At 45.6% G+C, this 23,255-nt stretch overlaps 1 protein-coding gene across 1 annotated transcript in view; it reads left to right on the top strand.

The window, feature by feature from the left end:
• The first annotated feature begins 8,578 nt into the window (after positions 1–8,578).
• The window catches only part of LOC144138115 (polycystin-1-like), a 113,762-nt gene continuing 99,085 nt past the window's right edge, over positions 8,579–23,255 (top strand). Inside the window, exons 1-5 of the mRNA XM_077670222.1 lie at positions 8,579–9,340; positions 16,828–17,016; positions 18,484–18,797; positions 20,628–20,823; positions 22,532–22,707. Coding sequence (XP_077526348.1) covers positions 9,244–9,340; positions 16,828–17,016; positions 18,484–18,797; positions 20,628–20,823; positions 22,532–22,707 — 972 coding nt within the window. The 5' untranslated portion in view covers positions 8,579–9,243. The remainder of the gene's footprint in view (positions 9,341–16,827; positions 17,017–18,483; positions 18,798–20,627; positions 20,824–22,531; positions 22,708–23,255) is intronic.

Here is a 23,255-nt window from a genome sequence, read left to right as displayed (position 1 = left end):
GATTTGCTTTCGCTTGGTTGAGACGCGTGGGTCTCGCCTAGGCCTTTCGCCAAAACACTTCTTTCCTCACAATGCACGTCTTGCTTCTTCATGTGGGAACCAAATTTGAACGAGGGGCATCGTGTAGAGAGGCTACACTTGTGCTAGCTGGAAACTTTGTGAGGGCATCAATTATAGCGAAGACGTGGAAGTACGTTGGGGAAAATATAGATATCCACAAAAAAACAAAATACCGGTGAAAGTATGTTTCAGCAGTCGTGTAAAGAGGCTCGTGGAATTGTCAAGCTTCTTTAAAAACATATTTTTCGACCAGCCCTTATTAACTTGTTTCAGAAGCTAGAGCAAATAAATAAAATTCAATTTCAAGTTTAAGGGACCGAAATAGTATGCTAAGTAGCTGAGCATCAGCGCGGAAATGTAATTACTAGCAACAAGTGAACTATTAGTTACTTTAAAAAGCAGTGAACTATTTTCTAAAGTAGCGGCTGAAGTCGCGGTTGCTGTTTTTCTAACGGGGGATAAAAACGAAAACGCCTGTGTATCAAGAATCCCCACCGGGGCCTAAATGTTATTTTCACAGGCTGTTCTAAAATCTTGACAAATTTGGCCAGCGTGCTCACGTTCAACTTTAATTCTCCGCGTACAACGAATCTGACCAAATCTTAAATCTCAGTGCGGAATTCCGACGAAGTGCCCCTGCAGAGACAATCATTAATCCTACAATCATTAACCTTACCAGAACGACCTTGATGATGCGCGCATACGCCGTATGTCTACGAATGTCCACATATTTGCACCTCTTTTCCGAATGAACGCCGTTGGAAGTAAGAGTAGAACAACTGCTGGGTTTCTTCTATTTACTCGCAGAACCATGAATATCGCACTTCAGATCTATCCTCCTAGTATCAGCCAACTAGCCCGCATCTTCACCTTCCAAGAATCTTCGAATCCGAGAAGCGTCTTGCCCATCCTGAGTTGCCGAAGGAAAGGGCAACGCAAATATTTCCCCTGGCCTTTTGTTACGGAAGCTTGTTTCCTTCGGCTGCCCTCCCGTTTCCGCCCCTGTCCAAATCTTTCAACGCAAAATGTTGCTTGTCCAGGATTTCGGGTGAAGCCCGAAAGGCGGGCCCTCAACCCTCACCGTTGACTGGTGGGCTGGTGGGGAGAGGAAGAGTATCGATGGAGAGGAGGAAGGTTGAGCATTGATTGGTTAGAAGGCTAGGCGAGAGTAATGACGTCACAAGTCTATTTCGACAGAGGTGCTTATCGAGAACATCGCAGCGTTCTAGAGGCGTGGTTCAACGACGGCAGCGCCGAGCCTAGCTGCGAGGGAGACACGGGCTAGGCAACGCTTATAAGAGGAACAACCGGCTGCTAGGCGAACCGAAACTTGAGTAGAATCATCGCGCAGAGGGACGTTAGGCTTGGCAGGGCCGGCGGGTGGCATTAACCAATGATCACAGGTGTGAACAGCGGTTTTCACGACAGGCTACGCGAATTGCTGACCATGATGATGATGGTGATTATTGCTAGTAGTATCACCTTTGTAACGGGGTGATGACGTGTCACTTTACCAAAAAAAAAAACTCATATATACTAGCGTCGCCCCTAGGGGAGGCACAGAAAACTTATTAGGCGAAAAATATTTTTTTCTGTCAAAGGCGGTAGCTGTCCTAAACAATTATTTCCTCTCTGCTTTTCGTCCACCAGCATTCTAATCTTCTCTTCATCGCCTCGACAGCCTTGAAGTTAACTCCCTCTGTGCCACTCTTAAATCCTAGGGCTTCTGGAACCACTGACCTAGGAAAAGCGACACCAGCGGGAGTTGACTCAACAAGCGGCATCAACTGATTGCTTAGCTGAACGGGCTGCAGTAACAGGGCTGCCCTAACCGATGACCGGCCTAATCAATGACTAACTGTTGAACAACGTCTTTCGCCGCGGCGGCTCAGTGGCGACGATGTCGTGCTCCTGAGCCCAATCCCTTTGCCCAATTATAGGGTCGATCCCGGCCGCCGTAGCTGCGTGCTTTTCAGATGGAGGCCAAAAGCGAAAGCGCCCGTGTGTCGAGAGTTGGGCGCACGTATAAGATCCCCAGGTGGTGGAAATTAATCCGGAGCCTTCCGCTACGGCGTGCCTCATACCCCGGGTGCTGCTTCGGCGCGTTAAACGCCAAAATCTCTTAGCATGGCGAGGTGCTCTGCTAAGCTGAATGTTGGCCATTTTGAACGGGCTCTGCAGAATGGATAGGCAGCACTGGGGCAGTCTGAAATTCTTGCTCTGTGGAATAAAGGATAGTCCCGGTGAAACACCGTAAAGAGCCTCTGTATCTTTACTGAGCCACAAGCATGGGGAAAGTAGGTCAAATGTTGCCGATTAGGAATGTTTCACTTTTGCAGCAAAATACTTGTCGAGCAATTTGCCGTACGTATTTAAGGTGAAAGCCTTAAATGCCACATTGCGCGAAGGCCGTGTCTAGAGTGCCATCCGACGGTATTATAAGCACTCCACTATATCGACGTCGACCGGCGTTTTCGACCAAAATTGCTGCGTCTGGCACTCGCTCTAGATAACGTAAAGCTATAACCTAAGCGTAACATAACCTTCCGCACACAAAAACAATTGATTTAAAACACCAAAACTAACCTAAGCCATAAAAATTATAGTTAAATTTAAAGATGATACAGCAACAACAGCAACAACAACAAAAAAAAAGGGGGGGCAAGAGCCGGTCTCGAACCACCGTCCTTGGGATCGAGAAGCTAAGACGGATCCTCTACGCTACAAAGACTTTTTTTTCTTCTTTAATGCGTGGAAATTCTAGAAAAAAACTTTAGAAAAACTCAGAGAAGACGATTAACACACAATATACACAAGTGCTATATATCCTAGCCTTAAATATTCGAATGACGTCGGACGGCACTCTAACTATGCCTGCAGCGATCGGCTAGAGTGCCGTCGGAAGGCACTCTAAACACTGCGTTGCGCGAAAATTCGCCGTCGACTTTGTTGTTGTTGCCTGGCACGGAAAATAGCCGCCGCTGTAAAGTGCAAATAATAAAAAAAAATTGAGGTTGTATGGTGTTTGATCCCAGGTCTGCAGGACAGGTATCCAGTACGTTGCCACCGCGTTGCCACTGCAACAAAATATAGATCATGTCGTGCTGGGTGCGAGGGGAACGTGACGACACGTGAGTAGAACAAGTGCACCCTGGAGATGGAGAACTCGGATTCTGGGGAAGCCGTGGTGATCGCTAAAATCTGCTCGTTGAATTATTCCGCGCCGAAAGACGAACAAACGAAAGCGAAAAAAGAGACGCAAACACGGCGCGAGCCTTGTCCAAATTTTCAGCCAACACAAATGTGACTATGTTGAGAGATAGGTCTAGTCTACACAAAAGTTCACACTTTTAGACTTAAGTGCTTGCTTTAAAATTAGTGGTTAAAACGAACAGGCTCCTCCGCGATACTTTTTTTTAATAACGTCTTTATTTGTGCTTTGTGCAGGTTATAAACCTTGCGACAGAAATGGGGGAATTTATGGTGGAGGGTGAGGGGGGCCTCAGTCCACGTCTTCGAGGTGGGGTGGTCCCGAGTTGGGCTCTACAAAGAAACGGCCGGGTCCTCTCTCGTCTTTAAAAACTTTTCTGCACGCATTTCTGACTATGCAGTTCCTTCTACAGTATGAACAAAAAAAAGAAAAGGGGCCTCGCAGTTTTGCATTTGCCTTCTCAGTGAAAGCTAAGTAAGCGGTCATAACAGGAACAAAAGGCAATGCAAGAGAAGCAGGAAAGGTGTACATTAAAACCATGCAAATGAAGTTTAAGGTGAAATTTGAAAAGTTTACGCTTCAATGCGCCCCAATTTCATGGCGTCTTTTTAACCACTAAAGTCATTGTACCAACGCAAGGGCCGCTAAAAAAGCTTACAGGGTTCCTGGGAGAAGTTTTGAATGCGGCACATAAACTCGCCCAATCGGGAGGATATAGTAGTTGGACACATCTCAACATCATCATAATCAAAAACAAGCACAGCCTATTCAGGTCCACTGCGGATCGAAGGCCTCTTCTGTTGACCTCAAACCGCTCCTGTCCTGCGCTGCCCGAGTTCATTCCTCGCCTCCGAATTTCTTATTTCCTCCCTCCATCGAGTTAATGGCCTTCTTTTTCTTCTAGACCCATTTCTTGGTATCCACTCTGTTACCCTAATTGTCCACCGCTTCTCGGTCCGAGTCCATTTCTTTTTCTTTATTTGAATTATGAAATCTTCTACCCGAATTTATTCTCTGAGGTAGCTTGTTCCCTGTGTCTGAGTGTTACTCCTATCATTATTCGTTCAATGGCCCATTAGGCCTACTTTTATATCTTTTCTTTACAGTTGTTTAATAAGGCATCAAGCTTCCGCTCCATACGGTGTAAACATTTTTGGCGACTCCCCCTGAAATCTGTCCGCCTTTCCGTAATGCCTGACGACGCGCTTTATAGTACGCGTGGTAGTAAAAATAATTATTTAAGGACCCTTACTTAATATAAGGCCCCTTATAAAAGGTCCTGGGGAGCTTAAAAGGTGAGCCCGTAGAAAGAATGATTCCTCACTGTCTCACAATTCCCACAGTGGAGATCCAACAAATTTATTTTGTAGTAACGTCTCCAATTCGTGCGTTTAAAAAGTGGTTTGTAATTGGAGCAGAAGTTACTCGGGGTGAGCATTTTAAGTAAACTGCCGAGTACCAGAAGAACGTGATCGAAAGTTACTATATTACTAGTTAAATGACGGCATATCCTGCGTGCAGTAGTTGAATTACGTGCAAGTTTGTGCTTCAGTTTCCACCGCTGTCACGCCTCGTACTTTCGTGAGCGGGTAATGTACGCGCAGTGCGGAGATGGCTGGCAGTCGCGACCGTGGTCGCGGCACTGGTCGCGCTTGGGTGAGCGGAACCATTTCGGCAAATGGGAGCCGATTATATCTATGACCACAAGGATAAAAAAAGAGAGAGAACTCGCCTCCCTCCCCGTAGTTTTTAACGGCGTAGCATATGAGCTGTTAATTTTTGTTCTATCGAGCATGTGTGCCAGTTTAGTTTGTTCAATTGTCGCTGCGTCGTTTATGTTGCGCCACGGATCAGAGAGTGCCTTGATGATACAGCTTATTATTTACATTTGACACTTCCTTTTTACTCACTTCGTTGTTCGCTTTGTACCTTATCCGTAATCGTTTGACAAGCGATAACCCCAAAAAAGGGGCATGAACTATTTGCCGAAGACTTGGGAGGAAGGGTTTTTATCTTCTGTTTTCAAACTTGTCGGGATGTTTTGTTATTAACAAAGTGGGGGCGGACGCTATTTCACTGCCAGGCTACTGATCGAGAATTTGTGGCTTGCGTATGCGTTGTAGAAGGGCACAATTATTAATAAAAAGTCACGGCGACCATTCGTTTGAAGTTAATCGACATTTGCCCCATCTCCCTCCAGCCACAACACAGCGCCAACGGATCGTTTAACATCGTCTGATCTTCATAAATTACAGAGTCATCAGCGTACAATGTGAATTTGATTGCTGAGGCTAGTAGTTCTGCGGAGCATTAAATGTAAATAAGGAAAACAGCAGTGGCCCAAGAACAGAGCCTTGCGGAACTCATGACGTGACCTCAACTGCATGCTGGTCACAGAGCATGGGTCAATTTGGAAAATGTGGACCGTGATTGCACCTAATCCTTCATCTAAAAGTTCAAATTCGGTATTTGCTCCAAACCTTGACCTGCTTCTTAGGTTTGCCGTAGCGGAAGACTGCGAATTAATATAAACCGCCTCGGTAGCCATAATCTCACGCGCCAAAAATTTTCCCACACCACCGTTTCACAGAGAAGCTGTGTGTGTCTCGGTTTTCCCATACGCGTGCGTGGTATGAATCGGCGTATAACGGAATTTGCCGTCTTTAGCACTTGTGTTTTCTGTTGCCTTTTTTTATTTTCCACTAGAACAAAAGTATAAAACTCTAGTCTTCACAATTTTCATTCGGCTAATTAACTAAGATGTATGCACAATCTCAAATTACAAACAAATGTGTTTTGTTTCGTGTACTTTTTAAGCCGCGCCTAGCTTCCTTGGTCATTCATCCTTCTTCACAGACTGAAAAAGCCTTAGCTTTTTTTTTTCCGCCTCCTATTCGACAGGGCCGAACCCGCGGTTTCGTTCTCAACAGCACAATGCCTTAGCCACTGGACCACTGCGGTGCTTAATTTGTAATCCAATCAAATACTGCATTTGTGACTCGTATTTTCGTCGTTCCTGTGCACTTTTGCGCTAAACTTAATAAAGTGTGGAATATCAACTCGGCCAATCCATTAATCTGCTTAAGCTTCCTGTCACAAGACAGTTGCGAAGCTTGACTAAGAGCTTACGATTGCCAACGGAATAACGCATTAAGCTGTCCTTGGTTGCTAGGCGGAAAGGCAGCGTCGTGCTTGAATTCAACAAACTACTAAACAGTCATTTAGCCATTTCGGAAGTTATTCTGTGGTTTGGAAAGAATGCCCCATCTAGGTACTTTGCGGTGTACTTGAGAATGATACGCTGCGGTAGTTTAGAGCTGGCGGAAAGAAAAATTCTGCTGTAGTTAGGTATTATTCACTCGTTTCCACACTTTAGTAAAAGCACGACACTTGCTATTTTCCCCAGTTAAAGAAAAAAACATATTGGCCGTACCGCTTAGGTCCGGACTTTTTGTCGTGTCACGACTCACGAGTTAATATAAGATATGTTACACCACAACAAGCTATTTCAAGGTCATGCAGTAAGAACAAATATATTGCGGTGCGCAGTACGGAAATTTGTGGCATTAGCGTTACCAAAAGTAGATTTGAAATACTTAAGTAAGTCTTTTGATGAAGCTTCCGGGCGAGATTTACACTTGTAAACGCGGGGCTGCTCGATCTCTAGAGACTGAATGGATTGTTTCACAGATGTGGCCAGGGTATTAGGGAAAGAAAAGCTATTAGCTTCATTGTTTTAGCAGTTAGTTTAGATGTCAGTGCATTAAGTACGAGAAGTATGCATAACTTCTTGTAATCACTTGTAATAACCATGGAATGCGACGTGTGAGCTAAATTATATATTCGTTGTGCCCCGGTTGTTTCCGCTACGGTTTGACTTAATTTTGACGCACGTATCATTGTATCATTCATACGCATCCACGCACAATTGAATCAAACCTAAGGAGCAACTTTCCTACATTCCGAAGTTCGCTTCACCATATAATTTCAGGGTCATTCGCCGCACAGAAGCTCAAAAGAGTTAAAAGGTTTTTATCTTTGGTCTATTGAAAGGTCGGGCCCTATTCCAAGCCTCCTGGACACCTTTTTTATTAAAATAACGATCTATGACTGAGCAGTAAACTCCACTATGTAAAAGCGACTGTTTTAGAAATATATGCCATGTAGTATTGCTTGTTCTAGCGTAGCTGAACCAACAAACTGCGGTGTGCGCAAATAAACTACATAGCCAAGTTGGTAGGGTAAGTGCAAAAGGGCCTTACCACGCCCCGTTGGAGTAAGTGAACACCAGTTATTCTATGAAAGATTGAACTCACCTGCTCACAAAAATTTACACTCCTGAAGTTTGTTATTGGCGGGGCGGCTGGTAATAGGAACATTTATAGCCTAAAAGCTCTTCGTCAATGTTTTTATACATGTGTTGATAACTTTGCTGCGACACAAAAATTTAGGTCTACCCGATCTTCCGGGTGAAGTGATGCATTCTTCAGCGTAATACCTAGTAAGCCTTACAACCATCGCAGGTGACCTCTGGTTTCGCGCCACAGCTGGCTTTAAATTACCTATTACCTGACAGTTACCTTTATGAGTCTGCGTTTGCTTTAGTAAGAAGTAGCGAGCTAGTTGCAAAGGGGCGACGTGAATAAACCAGCGCTAGATGGCGACAAATACGCAGTACTGTTCAAATAGTTTCTCTTGTTGCGAAGACTTCGGCTTCACCTCATGTATAGTTGTCCCCACTCTTTTCATGAAGGGCTGCCCATCCTAAAATGCATATGTAGCTTTGAAAAAAATCGGCGTAATGCGCAGAACGAATTATTAGAAATAAGTAGAGCGATCTGGACTAAATTTTCTGCAATGAAGAGGCAGTCAAATCTGTAGCGGTAGACGACGGTTGTGTTGCCACGTGGCGTCTACATAATGAGGTTCTTGTAGTTAATGTAATTCCAGTAAACAACCTGCGCCTTACATCCTAAAATGAACACCTCAGTGGTGCGCTTCCCAACCAATGGCGACGTTGGCTGTTTGACGTCAACTACCAACGTCACGCGCCGGCGACTATTCGGATAGTTGGCCATTCCGACGTCTCTTTCGTTGTGGCCATAGGTCAAGCGTAAGCAGGTGGACTTGCCACGCAACAAGCGCTGATTGAAGTTGAGCTCATCGCCATTCGCGACACGCTACGCGAGCCGCGGCCGACCTTGGCGCGACCGTGGTTGCCCATGCGTTGCCGTGGTCTCCACGGTGACCGGTCCATAACAGAGCGCGGTCCAGCGCGCGCAACACGCCGTACCAACAGTGCCTTCGCAGCGCAGTTCCCTCAGAATCCCGCCGAACTCGGAGAAGGAGACGTCGGTGGGACTTTCCAAGGACATTTGCTTCTTCAAGTGTGGTTGCGGCGTACTAGTCTTGAGACTTGTCAAGCGCTAAGCCCTGGACAGCTGCTGTAGCTGCGTTTTGGACTTTAACGGAAAGTGCTCGGAACGTGGAGGCCCGTACTGACGTACTGACATATAAGTCGCCGTGCAAGACGAGAAAAAACGGGTTTGGCAGTCTATTTCCGTAAGATTTAGGCTTCATCTGATGGTATAGACTCTACCGGTCAAGGAGAAGCTAGATCTGCAACCTCTCGTTCAAACGACAAGCAGGAGACGTTACCAGGAAAAAGAGGAAGCGAAGGCACGAGTTTCCTTTAGGAGCTGTATTCGCTATCAAGCACTCTCTGGAGCTCCTTAGACGTCAAAAATCGGAGTGCGCCCCAGACACCAGGCCTTGCTGAGATTTATAAAAGCAGGGAAATATCCCAACCCTTAGCAACAAGAGACGCTTCATTGGGTGTCTTCAAGATGGCATCGATTCATTTCTGATGCAAGTTTCAAAGGAAAAACCACAAGAGTTGCTTCAATCAATCTGATTCTTGCACCTTTCAAGACACCGAAGGCACACAGGCCACAGCGACAAAAGAACTGTCCATGAACCGACCCGAAATGGGGGCTTGCGGAGCCCCCGTTTTTCTACGCTTCAAACTTCTGTTGCTTGTCGCCATCCTGGACGTTACTACGTACAATGGTAAGCTGACATTTTTCTCGCTTCAAGTGCACAAGGTTCACAACTAAGAATATGGAAAGTTTGCATGCTTGATGCTTTAGAATATATTCACTAGCCGTCCAACGATGAATATATTTTTGGGGTTGTTGAACACCTACGTTTCCGAGCCTAGGACCCGAAATTTTCAGTGTTTCCTGGAAATTCAAGTGAGAGCAAAGAGTCAAATCACATTCTATGGTCGAATCTCACACATAAAACACTATCCTTGCTGAGTAGTTCACTGGTGCGTTTCTCAGCAAGTTGGTCAGCATAAATTTTACCATCGAACATTTCACATTTCAAATGTCTTGAATACCGGCGTCAGTCATTCTTGGCATGCAATGTCAGCTGTTGCCGTGAACGCTGTTTAAATTTTCTTTGTTTAAACCTAATGCTTTACAAAGTCGTCGTCCCTGAGAATAACACAAAGGAGTTTTAAAAAATGACTTTGTCTTCTGACGGGATCATCTCTAAGTGACCGTTTCTCGCGCAGTGTCTGTTAGAAGGAAGCAAAAGCGTTTTGCTCGTCTGAATCTATTTCTTGACAGAACAGTCATGCTTAAGTGGTTGGCAGGTTGTTCGCAGGTTGCCAACACTATTAAGAAGGCATTATGAGGAAACTAAATGCCGAGTTGAGTTGTTAGTTACAGGAGTGGCAACAAAAATAAGGTCAGCAAACAATAGGGACAAGCAGGAGTTCATGGCACTTTTACGCAGACAAGGATCGCTACTGGTCTCCCAGGAGATATCGTAATGAGGCTGATTGATAACCTGCGCCATCCCGGTTAAAATATCAGAGTCAGTTATGCCTTCATCTTATTAGGAGGGAAGAGCGGATGGCGTGGTATTGCGACTATCAGAACAGCCTAGCAATTTTGAGCAGACGATCCGTGATATCTGCGTTTTTCAAAGGGATGCAGAATGGAGTTGTAAACATCGTTTAATTATACAACCAGGTTACATTCTAGAAAGTGTAGGCCATGTCCAGAGTGTTCCCTTCCAACTAACAGACATTTTTGGCGGGAAAAGTGCGTTCTAAAGTGCCATTTCTCTCGCTTCATTGTTCTCGCTGCACCTCTGACATCAGTCATGGCGACACTCTTGCAAGTCCGTAAGACTACATTTAGTGGATTGTAAGGTGTTTAATGAGTACAGTCGGCGTGCGAAACAAAAAGTCTCAACATTAAGCATGAAATGTGGGAGAAAGTTTAAAATTCGAAGGGTAACGTAGCTTGAAAGCGCCGTGCAATCTGTGTGACGTCATTACAGAAGTTGACGCGGTCGCCGCTAACGGATCATGTGGTTTTCTCTTCTGCCACCCATATCATATAACTTGATGCTATAGGCTACCATTGAATTGTCAAATAATAAAAGTGCGGTTAAAGTGCACACTCCAGCCGCAAAAAAAAACTTCCACAAATTCCCTTTAGTGTCCCTTAACGCAACAATTTTCACATTCCACGGATTACGAACCGGCCTTTTCTTTTTTTAGGGCACGTCATGTTACTTTCGCGCCAAAGGAAATAAAAACAACCTCTCCAAATTTGCCGAATAATGTCACCTCCACATTTTACGGTTTATTTGGATTACAACTTCTTCATCCTTTTCACCAGGCTTGAAAGGGGCCATAAAGACAAGATATAACTTTGTTCAGTTTGAAATAATGAACTAGCTTTTGGTAACTCACTGAGCTCTCTTGTAGCCACGAAAGACGTTTTTTTTAACCAAATAAATAAATGAAAGCCGTTCCATTCAATGTGAAAGCTGGGGGAAGTGCAGAGCACTGATTCGCCATAATGGGTTGTGGCGCCGTTATCAGCTAACTGATACCACCCCATGCATTTCAAATTTCCCGCCTTCGCAGTGCTCGCGCGCCCCCTGCCTGAATTTGCTCCAGCGGGAGTCTGTTCTTTTTGTGCTTGCTTTTCCTTCCCACGAAACCATTCGCGGCTCCCGGTGACATCGATAGATCTTGTTTAACTGTGTAGCTTATTTAAAATTATAACATCAAAGGCGGAAGCAATCTTGGGAGGAATCGAATAATGGTGGAAGAACTTCTGAAGACTTCCGATTTCGTGTCTACCCTATGTCTTTAGTATTCGGGATCGCCGCAGCAGTAAAGCACTCGAAGCACTCGAAGCACTTATTTCACCAATTTTATTATTGTATATAAACACATCGACAAAGCCTAACACGTTTTCTGGCCATTTGGGCAATTAAAGCGATAGCTTTATGGGGTCCGCTAACCTCTAAAGACGTGTGAGACTATCGGTCGTTCCGTGGGTTTTAGGGGCGAAGCACTCAAAAAACAAGTGCACAAGAGATATAACCGGTTCAAAATAAACTAGCATGATTTAAACTAATTTCAAATACAGGAGTAATCAAATTTAATTGCATTAATAACAGAAATTTGTCAAATTCCTTTGGAAATTGGTTTCGAAAGCCAGGTTTTCTCATGTAAAGCATACTTCTTAGCATGCTGCTGCGTCTGACAAGAAGGCAACTTACGGCCAGTCTGTCTCATTCAATTACTTAAATCCGGTTCAACGCCATAGAGGGCGCCACCGCCTCAGCAAGTGCGCGGTTGCTCCTCCCACCGGCGCTTCTCCGGCTCCCAATCAGCGCGCGCCGTGTGGCAAGAGAGAGGAAACGGCGCGCTTTGTCTCCAGAAATGCTTTACGACGAGGGAGAAGAACCCACGAAATACATTATGCATATTGACTGGGATTAGCTACGCAATTACTGATTGTATATAATAAATGTTCATATGTACATAGTGGAAAGAAAATCGTCTTTTGTCCCTCATTGGCCATTAGCAACGATTTGGCTGTGGGAAAACACCGGCGCACACTGCATGCTTCGCCACTCCTCAGGTTCCACGTTAGTCGGGATTTTACTGACCACCACACCCGGTGTATGGAGAGGGGAACGTTTACGCAATGTGGAAATGGGAGAACATGAAGGCGTACAGTAACTTGATCAATTGCCGTTTGTGTTCTTGTTACCAGCAGCCAATACGCAACTTTTCTTATAAGGGCCCCTGAGCTTTGGCTTCTTTGACAATTCTTTGGGACAGTCCAACCTGCATCCCGCGTGATGCCCGCAGACTTTCGGGTTGCAAATTCACTAAACAAAGACCCCATCTTAGATGGTATACAAGCGAGAACTTTGGGAACGTTTGGCTGTTTGGTTAGCAACGTGATACACAGGTTTGGATAGTAAACGCACCAGAGGCGTAGCCACGAGGGGAAAACACAGGTTACAATATATAGCGTATGTTTATTTTTCAACGGGTACTCAGCCGGGGAAGTGATTCAGTGTCAGAACGCCCAAGAATTTTTTTTTTCGTGCGTGCTATTCCAGAAGTTGTCAGTCCACAAAATCTGCCTCGGCTCTTTTTGTCGACCGCATGGAGCCTTCGGTTGAATATGTAGCCCGAATGCGAGCAGAGAGCGAGACTCCTTTCTTACTTGTTGCGCATCAGGATGCGGATGTGGACGGATTATTTAATGTCATCTTCAGCTTGTAGAGGGACTCGCCGAAGGTTCATATATTGCCGCTGCCATATTCCAAATTGTGCTCTTTTTCCCACCGATAGTTGAGCGTTGAATTTCACAAAGTGGCGCTTATTTCTGTACTTCAGTAATTCAGAAGAAATATATTCTGGTAAATTTTCGTTATGCTCGTACCAGTGCGCGCGTGCGGGCGTGCGTGTGTGGTGTGTGTGTGACAGAGCGAGAGAAAGAGAAAAATAAATACTCTTCATGAATAAGCCCCCAGCATTCGTATTTTTATGTAGACATTACAAACGAAACAGCTAGCCGTTCCGTTTTATTGAAGCAGCAAAATTGCTAATTGTTCTAATTCAAACTCTGTTTCTTTTTTTATTTCTTATCGGCGGTGTGTGCCCCAAAGAATATTTATAGCTACGCCAGGTCCGCACTTTTAAGTAACCTTTGTCACGCCTGGTTAGCCCATTCTCATAAGGGATAATGAGACTAGAGCAATCCACGGAGAACAACGTTCTACTACGGCAGTATAATTATTGGAGACGATAGAAAAGACATAATTGTAATCAGATTATTATTGCGTGTACTTTCCGCCTTGCCATTTGGCTGCCTTTGGGATCGGTACTACTATACACGAGCGGAAACGTTCTGGTACATGTCGCTAAGTGGTCTACAAAAGACGACGCGAACGCCATCGCGCAAGGCACGTGTATACAGACGACCAGAATAGCACGCCTTAAGCGAACGAATCCAAGCCTTCCATTTGCCCTTACTTGGTAAGCCCCGATTACTTCCACGCGGCTCGGATACTAAGCTCCTTTCAATCGATAACGCTGTTTATGGCACCTCTATGAGTCTACTATCGATATTATTCGTTAATATGCATCAGTAAGTGTTATCAATAATATCGACAGTAGTCGACCGCATTATAATAAAGAATCCACTTCATGGCTCCGGTGCAAATTGTGTGACCAGCAATATCAAGCGCTTCTTAAAACAACACGTCGTCATTTTTTCACCCATCATTTACCCTCTATGTTAAATAACAATCCGCAAACGTTCTGGCGCATCATTACCCCCGATCTCATCCGCTTATTACGCTTTCAATGGTCAACGTTGACATGATTCCAGAGGCTGGCTGTGATAAGGTCCTAAATGATAGTTTTTGCTCAGTATTTAAACGAGGAAACACTACTACTAGTACGGATTCTTGGGAAAGTTGGTGTGGCGATCTTGACGAATTCATAGCGCTGTGTTGTGTGTTCTCTCTATGTCCTCGTTCTTTTTGCGCTATGAATTCGTCAAGAAACACTACTAGTTCTCCTAATCTTAGTCAAGTCGTTGATAGCACAATGGTAGAGATTATCATTAACGAAGCCGGTATTTTATCCTTACAAATCAAACTAAAAATCTCTTCTGCATCGGACCACATAGGTTTCAATAACAAAATACTCAAGAATGCTTCTGATGGCATTTATCGCATCTTGTCCGCCCTTTTTCACAGTCTCTTTCATCTGGTATAATCCCTGAAGATTGGAGAATAGCAAAAGTAACGCCAATTTCTAAACCCGGCAATTCTTTACCACCGCGTAACTACAGACCTACAGAGTGATCAAAGTTAAGTCGACAGGTTTTTTTTTTTAAATTAGGCGCTTATAAATGCTTGAAAACTACCTCTGCAGTGAGGTTATGCGCCGAGGGGAACACATAATGAGGTGGAAATTGTTGATGTTGGTGGCTTAATTACCTAAAATTGAATAATTCACTTTTTAGTGGATGCAATAAGCAAGCATGTTTGTATTAAAAAAGTTAGACGCAATCGTGTTTCTACGCAGTTTCATATGGCAGAATTTTTCTAGCTCATCCGTGCTCCTAGATATCGAACTGCGAAGTTTAATTGCCGTTCGCACGATCACGCATGCAAGACAGTGAGGTCCGGAGCAAAGCTCCCCCCTTTTGTGACGTGCCTGGTGTGTACGGCGTTTAGTTCGACAACGGGTCGGAGGCATAGACAAAAGTGACAACTAGCACCATTTCAGTTTTGGTTGGCGTTATCGCAATCTGCTGTCCTCGGAACCGCTATCGAAACACAGAACAAAGGGGAGGAGCTTTGCGCCGGTCTTCCTGTTCTAGCATGCGTAATCATGCGATCGGCAATTAAACTTCGCAGTTCGATATCTCGGGCTAGGAATGCGCTAGAAGAATTCTGCCAAAAGAAACTGCATCGAAACACGATTGCCTCTAACTTTTGAATACAAACGTCACTGCTTATTGCGGCCATTAAAAAGTTGATTATTAAATTTTAAATAATTAGGCCACCGACATAAATAATTACAGCTAAATTTTGTGTCCCCCTGTGCGTGTAACCTCACTGTAGAGGTGGTATTCACGTAAATCTAAGCTTCTGTTTTAAAAAAAAACCTTTTGACTTAATTTTGATCACAGGCCTGTATATCAATAACAAGCTCCATATGTAAACTTCTCGCACATATCATCCACACACAAGTGATTAACTACTTGGAAGAACATAATATCATCTCGCTTCAGAAAAGCATACTCGCGTGACACTCACCTTGCTGGATTCATTAATGACCTTCACTCATCCGTCGACGCTGGGCTTCAAATAGACTCAATATTTCTAGATTTTTCTAAGGCTTTCGACCATGTACCTCACCACAGATTGCTAATCAAACTTACACAACTCAATATTCATCCTCTTGTAATCGCACGGGTTAAAGACTTCCTGTCATCAAGAACTCAATTCACATCGGCTAACAACGTTAATTCTCCATTCGGTCAAGACCCCTCTGGTGTCCCCCAAGGCAACGTCTTGGGTGCTTTACTGTTTCTAATTTTTGTTAATGACTTAAATAATTACGTTACTTCGAGAATCAGGCTTTCTGCCGATAACTGTGTTATTTATCGTAAAATAACTTGCATCCCTGACCAACTAGCCCTCCAAACTGACCTCGACTCTATATCTACTTGATGCTCCACTCGGTTAATGTCAATAAACAAATTCCAAAACTAAGCTTGTGTTTTTTGCAAACCGCGCATTTCACATTCAAACGTCTTATTTCTTAAATAACACAACTGTTGAGCTTACTAACACTTACAATTATCTGGGCCTTACTCTGCACGCTGACCTGACATGGAATCACCACATCAACATCATTCTTGCGTCCGCCAACCACTCATTGGGCTATTTAAAACACAGACTGAAACATACCCCATCCCACCTTCGCAAGCTTGCTTACACAACTGCTGTCAGGCCTAAAATTGAATACGCATCTGCCATTTTGGACCGTAACAAGGCATATCTAGTTGATCGAATTGAATCCCTTCAAAGTCGTGCCGCTCGGTTCATCTTTTCAGATTATTCACGTCATACCAGCGTCATGGCTCTTAAACTTCGTGCATCCTTACCAATCATTTCACATCAGCGTAAACTATCACGGTTATTATTGTTTCATAAACTGTGCCATCACCCTTCATTTCATGCCGATTTCTTTTCTGCGTCACCAGCCCTTTTTCTCCCGACGTTACCATGCCTTAAAGATGATGCTTGTAAGGTGCCACGCGTTTAGCTATTCGCAATCATTCATACCTCGCACAATTCTTGATTGGAATTCCCTCTCATCTCATATTGCAGCTGTCACCGATCCAATCAAATTTCAAGAACTAATAAGCACTACCATATCATTTTAACTTCCCTAAATATTTTCTTATGTGTGTATAAGTGTTTTCTCGGTTTTTGCTATTTTTGCTGTACACGTATTTTTTGCCATGCACCAGCTTGTTGCTGCTTCTTTTGCCTATAACCTGTATGTTAGCTTTGTTTGCATTGTTCTTTTCCAATGTTGTTCGCCCCCTATGTAATACCCTCCCAGTGAGGGCCTTTAGGGGTATTTTGAATAAAATGAAATAAAATAATTTCCCTTTGTACTCCCCACCTTCCAGCTTTGGCTCTGAAGAATGGAGACTGCCTCCGGTCGGACTCGGCCTCCTACTTCCAACTGTCTCCGGGAGGCTACGACCCGGCTAAGGGCATGGACGGCGGCCGCTGCCAGAACCTCTGCGCATCCATATCGGCGCCTTATTCTGGAATTCAGTCGAACCGCTACTGCCTCTGCTCCGACGACCCATTTGGTGAGTGCCCTACGGTATCCGACTCGTGTCCTTTTTTTTTTTTTTGTTGCATGTTCTAAATTTTGGGTGTAACAAAAACCCTGAACTCGGCAGTTAAAAAATCGAACCTCTACGGCTACTGCGCAGGATGTCTTTAAGCGGGAGCCTTAGTGCTGGCTGAGTTTCCAATGTCAGCTAATGATAAATGACGAAACAGTAAGTGCGTCATAAACACTAAGTGCCGCATAGGGATATCACGTCGGCAGAGCAATGATAAGAGCGCTGAGGATGTCGTGTCGAATGGCTATATACACTATAGCACTACACACTAGAGGAACTTTAACTAGAACTGACGGTGTGGCACAGGCGGAGCGCCACTATGAGAGACAACGTCGGCCAACGTCGCAATGAGCTATTTTTCTTTCTGCCAGCCTAGTGACACATTGAGAAGTGATTCGAAAGTTTTCGCTTTTATAAGTGCACTGAGTGGTGCCCCCAGCGTCTGCAGTTTGTATAACATCCAGAACACAAATTCTATGTCTTTTATGTGCCCTTTTACCCCAGATGCTTGAAAAGATGTGTGTTGTCCAAGTAGTATAAATAACGGCTCCCGTTAGCGCAGCGAAGAGTTTCGCTGGTATTGAACCAGTTATGAAAAAAGTAACGATTGGTTGACTCCGTAAATCTTCATTCAAACGAGCAAGCGACCGTCGTTACGGACCCGCCGCGTTCAACGCCGCCTTATTCCGACATAACTTGCATTCTGATGACAGCCCACTCCCTCGACTCTCACCAGAATGGACTGGATGTCTGGATCTGGACCGTGGAGGGAAGCACTCCTCTGCTTGATAGAGCGGTTGGGGATTGGAGTGAGGCCTGGGATTTTCTGGTACTCCCACGCCGTATAGTATTACGTGTATTCACTGGCCAGACACGCACGCAGGCAACCGTGCGAGTGCGCCGTCACTGTTTACGTCGGGCTCCGCGGGATGGCGGTACTTGTCCGTGCTAAGCACATGATGTGTGTTGGACGTCCCAAGCTCTACCCCACCGAACGCAAAGTAATGCCTCGACTCCAATGTGAGTGCTATTGATAACCTGTTGACACCACCGTTGAGAATCGGGATGAAACGGAGCCGACGACGCACGCCGCTGCTTTTTTTTTTTTTTTTGTGCGGCGTGCAGGTGCAGCGGCACAAGCTGCGCCATGTCCGTGGCCGTTTCCAGTGTTGCCAAGCGAAGAAACTGACAGCTAAACTTTCCAGTGAATACCATCTATAGGGAAGCGGATTGACGACAGCGGGGACAGAGCGATGGGTATTGTACAGGGAAAATAAAAGTAAGACCAGTTGGGGAGTAGAAGGGTGTATTTTTGCAATATTGAGTGTACAGATTTTTAATATTCCATCGCCCCTCTTGACCGTGAGGGATCTCTGGTTGCGAATGAGCCCGTTGTGACTGAATCGGAGCCTAATGTCGATGTTGCAGCGGAGCGGCTGACGGCCACCAAGAAGGACGTCTGCGACAAGGGCGAAGAGCTGTCCACGCGCTTCTACCACTCGGACCTGTTCTCCCCCGTCGAGGGCCTGCGCGTCATGCCTTCCTCGTCGGTGGTCAACGTGGGCGAAGAGGTCTCGCTCCACCTTGCCGTCAAGTCCGGCCGCAACGCCACCGTGCTCTTCAACTTCGGTGACGGCCTGCCCGGCACCAAGGGCACCTTAACCACCGAGCCGCGCTACATCTACTGGCGGCCCGGCACCTACAACATCGTCGTGCTCGCCACTCCCGTGGGCGCCTCCGATGTGAGTAACATTGGCGTCTTTCAGACTGATTGAGAAATTCCTGCACAGGGTGGCATTGAATACCGGGTGGCACCATTGTCCTAGTGATGTAGCGCCCCCTCGGTACTACCAGGTAGCAATGGTGGGTCCTTATAACCAATAACCTAATTAAATATACAAGACTGATATTCACTGCAGAGTGATGGTTGCCATGGGGTCCTCACTGCAAGAATGCATTCGAACTTACCACATCTCCGGCCTGCCTGATCGGTTTTCTCTGAAGCTCAAGACTGAGCTAGCAAGAGTTGCAGAGTTGCCTACCACTACTCTGGTATCTGCTGTGGTGTTGTAATGTCTTGCTATTTATCTATACATCAGCCATTCAATGTTGTGTGATTTCGGTTTACCGCCGTAAATGTGGCAAGCGTCTTGATATCGATGTGGCTAAATTGAGCTGTATTCATGCAAACTTGGTTAGGTTATTTCAACAAGATAAGAAAGCGACGTGTTTGAACACTCAACTGTACCCTTATGTGGGCTACGAGAGAAAAAAACAAAGGGAACCAACAAACACTCTTATTAGAAAAATACACGGTGAAACTACTCGTCGCTATGACGATTAGGAAGCAAAAGTTAGATCGCTACCACTCCTCACCTGTGTTCATTGAACAGAAATTTCTGTAAGGTGTCCACCATGGTCACTCAATGTCTTCCGCCTTGAACTACGTAGAAAAAACTCCCACCTCCCCTCGCGGGAACCCCTGTGTAGATGCGACGCATAGGCGGAGCGGCGAAGGGAACGCGTTTTATAGCGCTCATAACGTTGAGGGGACTGCGTAAGCTGGTCCCAGTCGATGACGACGTTGGCGTACTTGTAAAGCGGCGTGGACTCTAGGTGTTTGAGCCAAGCGTGGATGTTGCTTCGCCGGAGAACGGCACACCGGTTATATGCGCAGCGCGCCCGAAGGAGAGGAAACCGCGGAAGAGAGAGTACTGCACATGCGCCGGCCCCAGCGCGTCTGCCGCGGCTATGACGCAACGTGTCGCGGCTATGACGCAACGCAATCCAACACAATCCACTTTAATCCAATCCAATCCAAATCCAATCCAACCGAATCCAAGCCAAGCCAAGCCAATCCAATCCAATCCAATCCAATCCAATCCAATCAAATCCAATCCAATGCCCCTCGCGAGAGAGTGTTCGTTATCGGAGAGGAGAGGGGGTGAGCGGCGGAGAGCGAAGGAGAGCGCAGCTCGCGCGGCGAGGAGAATGGCAGAGGGGTGGACAACGCCGACGACAACAACGACGACGACGCCGGAGGGACAAGGCGAGTGAATCAGATGCTCTGCATCTAAAACATGTGAATAAAGATGATGAACACTGCGAGTCTCGTCTGAAGATTAGACGAACGCGTGCTTTTAAAGCCGAGTGTATACACTGTGGTATACCGCAGCCGATAGTATATCCCAGTCTGAAATGGCAACAGGAATACCGCATAAACCTAACAAGAATTTCTGTCGTACGACAAAAAACTTTGTTGTGACAGAAGCCCTGTTGTTACGACAAAGTCATCTGTTACGACACACGTTTCTGTCGTAAGGACAAAGTCAATTTTCTCGACGACAAGCATTCCTGTAGTCACAACAGGACTGCCTGTTGCTACGACAGCCACCATGCTGTCGTGACAAAGCCAGCTGCCAGAATCACGACACAAGAATCCTACAAAACGGCAGTACGACACACAAAAATACGATGAACTACAGGAATTTTTCTTGTCGTCATTTTCATTGCGGATGTCTTGGCATATGCCAATACCTTCGAGATATGACGACCAGCGTCCGTCTCCGCAGCTGTACACTGTTCGAGCCGAGGCCATGGTGATCGTGACCGTCGCACCAGACGAGGACCTAGTGCGCTGGCACTGCCCTGCACTCGTGGAGCCCGGCACCGGCTTCACCTGCCACCTGAGCGTCAGCGCCGGTGCCGACATGACCGCCGACGTGGATCCTGGCGATGGGTCGCGGAGACAGATCATGAAGCTACCAGGTGATCCTCTAAACCCTCCTTCCCAAAGGAATTCTTCGTATTGGGGACACGCCGGCTCTTTCTCGAGAGGCAAGGTTATCTTGAAAATTGGCGCGGAAAGACGTTGACTAAAAAGAGAAATACACAGGACGTCGTCCTGCGTATTTCTCGTCTTCTGTATACACAAGCGCGTCGTCCTGTGTATTTCTCTTCTTAGTCAACGTCTTTCCGCGCCAATTTTCAAGATGAATCAACACCAACTCGCCCAACTTGCCATCCAGGCAAGGTTAATGTGGAATTGAGGACGAAATTTTCCCGTAAACAAAATCACTTTATAGCTCATGGCAACAAGGGTAACGATTCACAGTCAACTCTTCAACCATGAAGCATATACGGTGCGGCGCGGTGGCTCACCCGTGAACACGCGATTCGCCCGTTACCTTTGCAGGCCTCAAAGGGAGCTAGATTACCCGCTTAGTGCGTACCAGAAATAGAAGCAGAAATTTGTTCATTCAAGCCGCCTTGAGTGACGCGGTTTGTATCTCCAAAAATAAAAAAAAATACCCACAGTTTGCATTTTTTTGCAAAGGCTATTAAAGGGACCGACAACCGATTTTTGTCGAGTATATATTCTCTATCCCAAATGAAAGGGCATCACTTAAAGCCCCTTGACGAGAAACGGTTTTGCTAATCACGCCCTAGAACTCTTTAAATCGAAATTTTTAGATCTACGACCCGTATGTGTCCCTCCCAAAAATAATGCTGGCCACCATGACATAGAGTAGCTCGGCAACATAATTTTGTCTGTATGCGAAATGAAAAACGACATTTAAAAACTTGTCCCCAGCTAAAAAAGTTTGAATCGCAGGCTTTCCTGTTCCGTTATGTGTTTTTTTAATGCAATGGTCTATTTTGGACGAATGCGCCATCTGTTGGGATAGACGATAGGTAGAATCTAGCTTCACGTTGTGGAGGTGGGAAGTTCGATTTTCCCCGGGCGCGACGTTATTTTTTTTTTTAAAGCTGCCGTTGGCGTATTTGGAAACTGAAATCAAATATTTTGGCAGAACAAACGCCCCTGACTCAGGCAGAATCGTCAAAGCTCCTTCGCTGGGTCTGTTTACTGAACGCTGCCGTTGATTCTGGGCATGGAGGCTCAGTTAGCCACACTGAGAGCACCCCAGCGACGGTGGGCGGCGCGTTTTTAAAATTTTCAAAATAATGTTTAGAAATACATATACAATTTAACCTTGTACAAATACTTGTATTAAAATGTTTTCAATACTCAAATAAACATCTTAGCAGTTACAGTAGCTGCTAGGTTTGCAGGTCACGTGACAGGGACACATATAGTAGTGTCAAGTTTCGACACTACGAACCGCCACCCTTCCGATTTCAGGAAGTTTGCTGCCAAATTAAAATTATTTTCCCCAATTTTTAGAAATTGCTTGCGGTTACCGGGCTATACAAAACGCTGGCTTTCATATGAGCTAGAGAACATATACGCGACGAAAATCGGTTGTCTGTCCCTTTAAGGATCGAAAATGCCACTGTTTCACGTGTGCACCGGACGAATTTTTTTCTAAAATTCAATTAAGCAGGACATGTCACATCGCAGAGAGGAGACCCTGCAAGCGGGCGACAAGAGTGAGGATTGCGCGTAAAGGAACGTATGAGCAATGGGCGGGAATAGGGGGCTGGCTGACCAATTCCCTCCGGGGCGACGCAGACGTGGTGGCCCAGTCGGCCGGCGAGCCCGTGCCACAGTTCATGACGGAGGACATCGTGGTGGACGAGGACGACTCGTCCGACTCGGGCGTCATGCCGCAGGCGCGCATGGTCCACTCGGCCCAGATCGACGTCATACACGGCTACGGAAGCGTCGCCGGAAAGATGGACATCCTGGTGAGTGGGAGGGGGCAGGTATTAGATTGAACTGTGCTGTTCTTTCTGCTGAAACTCTGTACTCACTCCTGCTATGTCTCAGAAACTGAGACAGCAGTATTTGTAAATAAATAAATAAAATAATATAGATTGATGACGCTGTGTTAAGAAGGATCTGGCACAGAGGCCTATAAGGATGATATACCATTGGGACATGGGGAGGTATTAAAGCGAAAAAGCACTAAAAGGGCTCTGCAACAATTTCGATAAACGCTATCACTCTTTCCTTCGGATCTGGAAGTACTGTGGAAGCTTTAGTTGTCGCCAGCACAAAGGGGCACTGCGGGATTTGCTCGCTGCAACAAAAGTGACCTAACTTAAAAGAACGCCGGTGCCGGGAAAGAGACAAACCTGTTGAGCAAGTGTCTAAGAATTATCTTATGGGCGTAGATTAGTAATTTCTGGCTGAGGTACTTCGCGATCCCCTATTATAAGTTGTGGGTGTGTTTGTTGACTACTACGAAAGTATTTAAGGTTTAGAGAAAAGTTGAGAAAAGTGCTGCAGGGCC

The sequence above is a fragment of the Haemaphysalis longicornis genome, unplaced genomic scaffold (genome assembly GCF_048455015.1).
Source record: "Haemaphysalis longicornis isolate Haplotype H1 unplaced genomic scaffold, Haemaphysalis longicornis Haplotype H1 scaffold_5, whole genome shotgun sequence".
NCBI classification, from domain to species: domain Eukaryota; kingdom Metazoa; phylum Arthropoda; class Arachnida; order Ixodida; family Ixodidae; genus Haemaphysalis; species Haemaphysalis longicornis.
The sequence above is the reverse complement of the archived record's forward strand: the minus strand, read 5'-3'. Positions and strand labels throughout refer to the sequence as shown.